Source organism: Eumetopias jubatus, unplaced genomic scaffold (genome assembly GCF_037043125.1).
Source record: "Eumetopias jubatus isolate StellerSeaLion01/CBP00866 unplaced genomic scaffold, mEumJub1_p1.0 scaffold_15, whole genome shotgun sequence".
Taxonomy (NCBI): domain Eukaryota; kingdom Metazoa; phylum Chordata; class Mammalia; order Carnivora; family Otariidae; genus Eumetopias; species Eumetopias jubatus.
The window spans coordinates 94168320-94178736 of record NW_028274821.1 but is presented as its reverse complement, the minus strand read 5'-3'; the positions used below and the strand labels follow the sequence as shown (position 1 = coordinate 94178736).

Genomic DNA, 10417 nt, shown 5'->3' with positions numbered 1-10417 from the left:
GGCCAAGGGGGTGCGCGCATGCGCGGCGGGACGCGCGTGGACGCGGACTCGGCGCTAAGCGGCACCGCGAGGGCCCTGGCCGGGCGGCGGCGCCGAGGCGTGCGCATGCGCAGGAGGGCGCGGGCGGAGCCGGGCGCGGGCGGCGCCGGGCGCGGGGCCACATCAGCCGCCGCGCTTGGGGCTGTCCCGAGGCCTTCGGGGCGGGCCTGACACCTCCGCTTCCTCGCTGGGCCCACCCCGCCACCCACCCCTCAACCCCGGACCCACACCCAGTATCCCACCTTCCCGCCGACTTCCCCACGTGGTCCCCCCACTGCCGCGGCCCCCCGGGCTCGTGTCTGAGACTCCTGTGTCCCCCCCCCCCCCCCCCCCGGTGCCCCAGCAGTCCTGGAAAAATGTTTATTTGTTTAACAAAGCGCCGGCCGCGGCGCGGGGCAGGGGCTCCTCCTCCTCCTCGGGGTTACTTTCTCTTCTTCTTGGCCACCTTGAGCCTCCCCTCGATCAGCCGCTGGGCCTGCCGCTTGATCTCGGCCCGCGAGGGGACGTAGCTGTGGTCCACGTCTGCGAACTGGAAGGTTTCTAGAAAGGAGGGCGAGGAGGAGGGGAGCCGCGCGCTGCAGCCCCTCTGCTCCAGCGAGCTTGCTTCCACTCTGCTCTGTTGGCCTGCATTCGTCCCAGGGCCAGGTACTAGCTACTTACTCTTATTTTCTCTATTCCTGGTGCCCTGGCATTTGGGGTCTTACACGCTCGGGGAGAGGCTGCCACTCGCAGGGCTGGCCAGTTCTTAGAGAGGGCAGAAGGCTGGCCGCTGCGAGCCGTCTCTCTTGCACACCAACCCGTCCAGAGCCCACACCCGCGACCCCCTGCTTTATCAAACCCTCACACCAAGCCAATATTCCCCCGCCTAAATCAACCCAGGGCCAGGCACCAGGCAACTGGGAACAGCCCTACACCCCAAGTCCACCAGAATTGTTCAAAAAGCCCATCTGAAGCTGTTTGCCCTGTCCTCCACCCCCGCTTTCCTGCAGAAACCCCAACAAAGGTCTAGGCCATTCCCTCGCTCCTGTCTCACTCCTCGAAGGCGGGGATGCTCCCATATGTCAGGAAATGTAACAGATTCTCCTTCAGATGGCATTAGCCTTTCCGTGTCCTCACTAGGTCACTTCCCTGAATTGAAATCCCATGGGAACAGAGGACACACTCTCTCTGTCCCTGTAGTGCCCCCTGTGCCTCCAGGCTGTCCCGGGCAGACGGAGCCATCCGCCACTCCTCCCCTCCCTGTGGCTGTGTGTGGCCTGGCCCCCAGCCCCGATCCTGTACCTATCATGTCCTCCTCCAGGTCCTCAAGGCTGATCCTGGTGTTCTGCTTCTCCTTCAGAGTCGAGGTCTCCAGGGCATCCCTCACCTTTGTGTCCACCTGCAGGGCACAGGGGACTGTCAGCTCCAGGGGAACGTGGGACGCGTAGGCACACCCAGCCTCCGGCTACCTCCTCGGTGCTGGACAGCATCCGCACTCTGTCAGCCAGGTACAGGAGCTTTGCTTCGCAGTACGCCAGCTTGCTGAACACGTCGAGGCTGTCAGAGAGCGCCACTTCTTTCTGAAGGCCGGGAGAAGGGTCCCGTCTCTCCTCTGGCTTCTCCCAGGGACTCTGTGCAGGCGGCTCCCCCCCACCGCACCTGGTACCTGGGCTGTGGGCAGGGCAATGCCAATCAGCCGGATGAAGAGGTTGTCAATGCCTGTCTGGACGGTCAACAGCAGTTTCTGGCTCTTGGTCATGCTGGAGTAGGCCAGCTGCCGTCTGTCTTCCTCCTTTCTCAGCATGTCGTTCATTCTCTTCTCCACGGACTTGAAACTGTTGCGGAGGATGGTGGCACAGGTTCCGGGCTAAGGCGGCCTGAGCCCTGAGCTGAGTGCTGTGCTAGCTTCAGGGGCTCCAGAGTTCAGATAGCTCAGGTGTGGGCACGTGGCACCCCTTGACTAGGCCCCTCCAGCCCACCTGCCAGGTACCCACATGCTTGTTGGCAGCGGACACTCTCAGCTCAAGCTGGGCCCCAGCCCACACGGCTGTGCATGGGGACCAGTCGGGGGGGCCCCCGTGGAAGGCAGAGGCCTGGAGGGTACCTGACAGAGCTGGGCGTCTTGCGGAACTTGAGCATTGCCTCCTCCATCTCCAGCTTCTTCATCAAAGCCTCCAGCTTCGCCCACCGCTCCTCACAGTCCTCCATCTGCAGCTTCAGGTTCTCCTCAGTGTTCCTCTGAGCCAGGAACCGGCCAGCGATGTCCTGGTGGGGCCAGTGTGGGGAGAAGCAGAACTGGTTTCTTCTGGGTCCCTCCCCATGGTCAGGAATGATGCTGACTGTGGCCAGGCACTGGGCGAAGCACTTTAGGTGAGTCAGGGCATGTGACCCACACAACAAGCAGACAGCCCAAGGCAGAAACGAGGGGACCACCCCTGAAAGACTGCCTCGCTTTGAGCCACTTGTCCGAGGATGGACAAGCTTATGTCAGGGCCGAGGATGGGCGCTAAGGCTTACTAATAATAAACCCAGATCGGATTAAACAGAAGGGCCAGGCAGAGGCGGCCTCTCATTGTGGTCCTAGGGGTTTGGGAAGGGACAGGGTTGTAGGTGGAGGTCTCAGCACTTGGGTCCTCGAATCCCAGCAGGCTCGTGCAGCCCCTGGAATGTGACTTGGATATGCTAGAGTGCTCTCTACTTTCAGCCGTGGGGGCTGCAGCTCTGTGTCCCTTCATTCAGTAGGCTCAGCCGGGCCTTGGGCTGGGGCAGGGGCTCCCTGCCTTCCCCCACCCCCAGGAGAGCCAGGGAGCAGTACCCAGAGGTGGGAGCACCGCACAGCCGTCTTCACTTTCTCCACCAAAGCAGTCACGTCTGTCTGGTACTCGATGTCCGCCTTGGAGGTCTCTCTTTTCCTCACTGGGCAGAGCAGAGGGGAAGGGTGGCCAGCATGCAGGAATGGCGTGGGAGCTCTGCTCAAGGCCACCAGACACTTCTGTGCATGCCCAGGCATCAGGGGAGACTACCAGAGAGCCGGGCAGGTACCCATCAGAGCTACCTGCACTTTTACCTGGCCTGTCCAGGATGCCCCAGGGCAGCTCCATCCAGAAGCAGCCCGGCATGGGGCCTTTGGGGCGCTTCTCAGAGGCAGCCCAAGGGTCCAGGGGCCCGGACTTATCTCTTCTGAGGAATCACTGGGAGATCGAGCCCTGGGGTGCCAGGGGACAGCGGAGGAGCTGGGGGCTTGGCCACACTCGGCAGTGAGCCCAAGGATGTGGGCTGTGGCTGTTGGCACTGAGCCTCTGCAGGTAGAGCCAGGGAGGGGCAGGTGTCTCCCTCACCCTGGCCACTGCAGGTTGCACCTGGCCTCACAGAGACCTGACTGGGTGGCCTGTGCCTGTGCGGGCCTCCCGGGACCCTGGCTGGGGGTGGCAGAGAGCTGAGTGCTCACCTTTCACAGTTTCTGTACCCATCAGATTGGAGGGGAAGTCCAAGTCCCGCCGGCCCTGATAGGAAAGGGAGGACAAAATGAGCAGCACCCTCAGCTGGGGAGCGGGCCACCCAACGTTCCTTGCGCAGCGGTGGGGGTCCCGCGGGGACTTACCCGGCGATACTTCTCACTGGTTTCCTTCGTGTGGATCTTGTCAATCAGCTTCTTCTGCTGATTGAGCCGGTTCTCCCGAGCCCTGCGTTCCTCGATGAAAGTTGCCTCCCTTTGCCGCATGTTCATCTGGGGACACGGGGGGTGGGGCGCGGTTATGTCTCACCGAGGCCCCCATGGTGCTAAATCCAGCATTCAGTTTCAGTCCCCATCTTCTAGATTTGGGAATAGCATTGGAGGCTCTTGGCTGCGCCCTTCTTCCTAAACTGTGCCTGCCTGCCAGCTTTCACCACCCTTCCCGCCTTCCACCCCCCTCTCTGGACTCCTCCTCCCATATGCTGGGCCTCTGAGGGGCGCCCTGAGGGATGCCGCCTTCCCCTCTGCCCCTCCTCTGCTGGAGTCGCCCGCCCCAGCTGCAGCCAGGGCTCGGGGACCCCATGTCTCTTTGTAGCCTGGGCTCCCCGCTGCCTCGGCTTGCTCAAGGGGGAGCAATTCCACGTGTCTAAAAAGGAACCTGACATCTTCCCCCAGACCTGGTCTCTTCCCCAGGGTCCTGTTTTGGTGGCTAAACCCATCATCCATCCGCGCCTGGCTATGCTTCCTGGACGCTGCTCTCCCCCTCCCCGTCCACATCTGACATGGCGCTAGACCCCTTTGGGTGACCTTTAGAGACTTCTGGACCCCATTGATGTTTAGGTACCCAGTGCTACCACTGGTCCGTCCCAGGTGACCAGTGTCTGGACTCTGGTTCCCTTGGGTCTCTGCAGCCAGAGCACGCCTGTTTTTGAAATGCAGATCTGATCCCACTGCCCCTATGTCTCCTCCTAGAGCTTCAGGTTGGGTGGGGGGCCAGGATCTAAGCTCCAACCACCCTGCTTCCTCCACTGGCTAACAGGCTCCTCTGCATCTCTGCTCCAGCCACTTGCACCTCCTTTGGCCTGGTTATGCCCCAGGACCTTTGTTGTCCTTCATCTTCCAGGGTTCGGGCCCCTCCGACCTCCAGAGCCCCACTCAAGCATCGCCCCCCTGAGCAGCTAAGTGCCCCAGGGGGGCCCCACATCATCCACTCCTCTCTCTGCAGCACGGGCCAATGAATGTGTGACATTTCTTCATGGACTACTGGATGGCTTCGTACACTGCCCCCTCGTGAGGATGACACATGCCTGACTTGCAGGCACAGACTGGGTGAAGGGATGGCCCCTGCCTGGGCCAGGCACATTTCGTCCTGTGTCTCCCTCCAGGCTTCCGTGTCTGGTGGGACCCTCTGTGTCCAGGGCCATCATGTGTGAGCAGAGCAGGCTCGTGGGGCAGCTAGTGATTGCAGGCAGTGTGGGTTTGGGGTGTTCCTATGGACCCTGGACCAGACAGGTCTGAGAGGGAGCCCTGCGGGACCCCCAGCCCTGGGGCTTGAACTCACCTTGACCTCATCTGTAATCAACATGGCGTCCTGGGACATGACTGTCATGTCTGATAGTTCTGAGCAGTAGTCGCCCACCAGATTCTGCAGCTTGTCCAGCTCTGTGGGGTATCCTACCAGCTCCTACATTGAATGGGGCAAGAACAGGGGTGCCCGGTGGCTCATTTGGGTAAACGTCTGACTTGTGATTTTGGCTCGGGTCCTGGCGTGATATCGAGCCCCATGTTGGGCTCCGTGCTGGGCGTGGAGCCTGCTTAAGATTCTCTCTCTTCTTCCTCTGCACCCCTCCTACCCCCCGTGCATGCTCTTTCTCTAAAATAAATAAATCTTAAAAAAAGAAGGGGCAAGAGCAGAAACTGATGGCCCAGGGGCTATGGGCCAACCAGATGCTGCCCTTCCAGAGTAGACCATCCCTGCCCTCAACTCCTTACCCTGGACTGTGCGAGCCCTGAGGACAGTGATGGGGTGTCCCACTGTGTGAGAGGTGACCGCCACCCAGGGAGCTTGCTCCTGTCTGAAGTGAAGCAGGGAGGCTCAAAACACAGATGTGGGGTCAGAGACTCAGGGCTCAAGGCCAAGGCTGCCCTGACCAGCTGGCTGTGGGAACTTAGGAAAGCCACTTAACCTCTCTGAGTGTCCCCATCTGTTGATAATGGTTCTTTCAGAAGGCAGCTGTCAGAATCTATTCAGAAGGTACAATGAGGTATTAAGCTCAGAACCAGCTTCATAAATATCCAATATATCTGACTCTTAGTACTTTGCTGTTAATAACTACAATGTAGAATCTTTGCTAGTTTTTTAAAAAAATATAGATGATCATGGGAGTTATTTTTGAAAAATGCGTATGTTCTGGGGGCGCCTGGGTGGCTCAGTCGGTTAAGCATCCCACTCTTGATGTCAGCTCAGGTGTTGATCTCAGGGTCGTGAGTTCAAGCCCTGTGTTGGGCTCCATGATGGGCATGGAGCCTAATTAAGAAAAACAATGTGTATGTTCTGAAAAGAGCATGCCCCTGGAGGGACATAATACTCCCAAATGAAGGGGGGCTGGTCCCAGGAGTGCAGCTGGAGGGGGAAGGGGTGTGAGGAGGCGGGTCCAGGGAGGCAAGGTGGCAGGGCTTCCGTCTGGGTCTCTAGGGACAGGGTGCTGTGGCAAGAGGGGCAGGCAGGAGGACCATGGTACCTGGCTCTGTGGGCTATGGGCTGAACCTGGGGGGCTGTGACTCCAGCCAGGAGGAGCTGCAATGCCTACCCGTGCCACCCTCCTCCCAAACCACACTTGCACCTGTCACCTGCCCTCCGGGGCGCCCCCGTGCCAGCCTCAGGATGAGGGAGTTAGGAGAACTTCCTCACTCTCCCTGCCCCGCCTGCCACAGTGCTCCTCGCAGCACCCCGCAGCCCTCCTGTCTTCTGGTCCTCCTCCCCATGGAGAGACCCTGCCTCCCAGCGGGACCGGGGTCCTCCTCCAGGCCTCATCTCCTGGGGGCAGGGTGGGCGGCTTGGAAGAGGTGGGCAGCAAGCACGGGGTGACCGGCCTGCTCAGAGGTGACTTGCCCTCTATGATGTTAGGGCACTTTCTGTGGGCTCAGGACCCACCTTTTGTCCTCAGAGGCCAGGCAAATGAGAAAGGATAGGGCAAAATAAAAACACTGAACCATCAAATACATGCAAAAAACCCAAACAATTCTGATATATCCCATAATATGCCTTTTTGAAGAAGCAACTAACAAGTTTCCACATACAGGTACATGGTGCCCCTGCTCAGTGGGGCCCAAAGCAGAGGTCTGTCCTTGGGGCACAGTGGCCTGAAGGAGAGTTGCAGCCCCTTCCCTGCGGGGGGCGGGGAGCGTAGCCCTGCCCCGGAGGCTCCTGTCCCCACTGAGATGCACTGCACCTAGGCTGGGGCCTGAGACTCCTGCGCTCACGGCCAGATGGCTTCCCTGGGCTGGGGTGTGGGGTGAGGGGGCTCACTTTCTTCAGATAATCCAGCAGGTCCACGTACAGCAGGTGGATGTTCTGACTTGTGGTGATCTTGACCATGGTCTTTTCAATGTTGTTCTCAAGCTGGCGGATGACCTGGGGGTGGCCCGAGGGCACACAGTGCTTGGGGACAGACCATCGGAATGCCCGCCTGGAGTCTGACCCTGGAGGATGCGCTTTCTTCCAGGGAAGGAGGGACGGTGTGTGCCTTTCATCTAAGGCAACGGAGCCCCGCCCATCCCAGAGGCCCCGCCCATCCCACGAAGCCAAGCCCCGCCCCGCCCGCCACCTGCAGCATGCGCAGCTCCTCCTTGGTGGCGTCGGGCTGACTCCTCAAGCTGGCCAGCTCCAGCTGCATGCTCTCCAGCTTCTGACCCCGCCGCCGCACCAGGTGAATCAGCACGTTGTGCACGTTCACGCGGTCGAAGACGTACTTTCGCAGCTTCTCCCGCGCCACCTGTGTCGGGGAGGGCACGGCCCGCGCGTGGGTGTGCAGGGGGCAGCGGACCCGAGCGCAGCTGGGCTGGAGGGGCGGGACCCCTGGGATCTGGCCCTCGCCCTGCCCGCCACCTGTTCCGCAGCGTCGTTTAGTGGTGGTGGTGGTGGGGGGGTGCCCTGGCTGGGAGAGGCTGAGGGACCCCCTCCTGCCACCTCACCTCCATGGAGGAGCGGCAGTGCGCCAGCCTCATGGACACGTCCTTCCCGCAAGCCTTGGAAATGGTCCGCTGGTCATCCTGCAGAGCGGCGGTGGCTGAGCTGGGGCCCTGGTCTCTCTGTGTACCCCCAGCCCCCAGTCCCGCCAGGCATTCTCCCCCGGCCTCCTCCACCCTGTGCTGGCCCCATCCGGGTCATCTCAGCTCAGATGCAATGGGAGTCTGAAGGAGAGGGCCCAGTCTCCCCTACATGGCCAGAGAGCCAGAGGGGCCCGTGCTGTAGGGGGCAGCCCCGAAAAGGACCCCAGTCAGGCCCACCCTGCCTGCCAGGCTTTCGCGAGTGACTGGAGCTAGGGGAATAGGTCCTGGGAAGACCCTCCCCAAGATGCCCCCTGGCTCCGGGGGGAGGGGGGAGAAGAGGAGGTGCCTGCCTTCCACCTGTGTGTGGGACTGTTTCAGCACGTGCATGCCCCCCCCCCCCCCGCCATCCCCAGCCAGGGGTCAGCAGGGAGGGGGCAGGACTGCTCACCTTGTTGGCCAAAACCCAATCTTGGGCTCCGCGTCGGATGTTGCTGCGCAGGAGAGCCAGCATGGTTTTGTTCTTGGCACTCTTCTCCTTTACCGCTTGGATTTGCAGTGCCCGACATTGCTCTGCGGTGGGGGGTGGGGAGCGGAGGGGCAGAGGGCCAGGAGGCCAGGATGTGGGCCAAGGGCTGGCGGGATTCCTGAACTGGGGAGGCTCCACACCAGGGAGGCCCAAGGTGGGGTGGGCACGAGAATGCTGCCTCCACAGCCATGGTCCTTCCTCCCACCTCCTAAGGCTCACTGGCTTCAGTGCTCAACAGTGCCGATGTGGATGGCTCTGCTGGGCAGTGGGGAGGGTGAGGTGGCAGCCAGAGATGGGCACATCCTGGGATCCCTTCCAGACCCACTGGCCAGGGAAGCAGGTGGGTCCTTGCCTGTCCCCTCTGGCTTTGGGGCTCACTGTGCTCGCAAATCTCCTTGAAGCCCCCTGCACGGCCTCCCCTTTGGTCCCTTCTCTTAGATCTGTTGAGCGGGGTGGCCACTAGTCCTTGTTTGCCCTGGACTGGCCCTGTGGTTAAATCTGAAATCCCCTGAGCCCAGAAAGTGGCCAGGCGGGCTGGAACCTGGGGGTGGGCTCACCTTGGAGCCGAGTGATTGTCTTCAGCTCCTGGATCTGCTCGTCCACATCTGCCTCACTGCGCATCTTCATGGTAGCCCTCAGGGTCCTCCAGGGACCCTCTGCATTCCCGCCCTCCCTGTGCTGGGCCTGCTCAGCAGAACTGCATGCACTTCAGATTGTCCCCGGAATCTTGGCCCATTGTGATGAGGGCCGAGGTTCTTGATGTCCAGTTGAGGGAACCCTGGAGATCCTGGCCCGCCCTGCCCCCACCCCCTGCCCCCAGTCAGCCTTGGGGTTGTCCCCTGGATGCATGAGTCTTAGGCTGCTCTGTGCTCAGGAGCACTGCCAGGGTGGAGGCGCCCTCCACAGGGCCACGGTGATTTGGGGTGGTTTGACAGTGTACCCCACACCAGCCCCCTGTACCCTCCCCATCCCCTCCACACCCCCAGGCTGTCTTCCACTGAGCCCCCTAAAACTTCCAATCTCTGCCTTATGGGATCGCCATTCCCTCACCCCACCCCAAGCGCAGACTCTGCACCCTGGGTGACCTGGCTTGTGAGGCCCCGTCTCTCCCTGCCCTTCGCCTGCTGCCTGGAGCCGTCCTGCTCCGCCTCCACTTCCCTGGGGGAGTTCCTGGGTCTAGTTTTAGGTGTCACTTACTCCAGGCGGGGTCATCCCCGGCCCACGCTGCCCTTGGAGTTGTGTGCCCCAACCCGACAGCCTGGGATCCCAGGGTGCATACCAGCTAGGTTACTGTTTCTGGCCACGCTGCCTGAATTGGCTGGGGCTGCCATAACAGAGTGCCTGCCACATCCCACGTGGCTGGAACAGTGGGAATTTATCGTCTCGTATCCTGGAGGGTGGGAGTCTGAGATCGAGGTGCAGCCATTGGACAGGGGCCAATGGACAGGGGCTGCCCCCCACTCAGGAAAACTGCCCAGGCCTGGCCTCATCCCCAGGCCCGGAGGTAGCTGTGCCTCTCCCCTGTGGCTGGGGCATCCAGGTGAGCTAGAACCTCCCACAGGTCACACGACACAGTAGCCCATGGGATCTGTCTCTGAAGCCACGTCCACTCCGAGGCCCGTGCACCACCTAGGACGTCAGTGTTCTGACCAGCGACCTCAACTGATGCCCTCTCTCCCCCAGGAGACCTGGCCAGGCCCCAGGCTCATTCCCTTCCACTTCAGAGGCCACCTGAGTCCCGTATCCCAGACTCTCCACCATCACGCAGACCCTCGGCCTTCCCCACCCTCTCTCAGGCCCCCTGCCCCGCCTCGCCCTGCCCCGTAAGTTGCACTGGTGCCTGCCAAGAGCCAAGGTCCCCATCAGCCAGGCAGGGCTGGCTCCTCCTGAGCTAGGAGACGGCTGTCTTCTTGCTGTGTCCCCGCAAGGTCGTCCCTCTGTGCGTGTCTGTGTTCTCCTCTCAGAAGGACACGGGCCAGACTGGATCAGGGCTCCCTCTCGTTTTCCTGTAATCATTTCTTTCAAGGCCTTGTCTCCAAATACAGTCATATGCTAAGGTCCTGGGTGTTAGGGCTGTGACATGTAAATTTGGGGACACACAGTTCGTAACCATGGCTGTCACCCATATGCTGCCTAAGACCTCACAC

General features: G+C 61.1%; 1 protein-coding gene across 1 annotated transcript; it reads right to left on the bottom strand.

The window, feature by feature from the left end:
• Positions 1–460: 460 nt before the first annotated feature.
• On the bottom strand, positions 461–8985 carry CCDC183 (coiled-coil domain containing 183). The gene is made up of 14 exons (XM_028094552.2): positions 8828–8985; positions 8193–8314; positions 7667–7744; positions 7300–7467; positions 7002–7106; positions 5034–5156; positions 3620–3745; positions 3467–3521; positions 2834–2934; positions 2123–2283; positions 1685–1853; positions 1488–1598; positions 1321–1417; positions 461–579 (listed from the first exon to the last, which is right to left on the bottom strand). The coding sequence occupies exons 1-14, from the start codon at positions 8895–8897 to the stop codon at positions 461–463; spliced, it is 1605 nt and encodes a 534-aa protein (XP_027950353.1). The 5' UTR covers positions 8898–8985.
• Positions 8986–10417: the final 1432 nt, after the last annotated feature.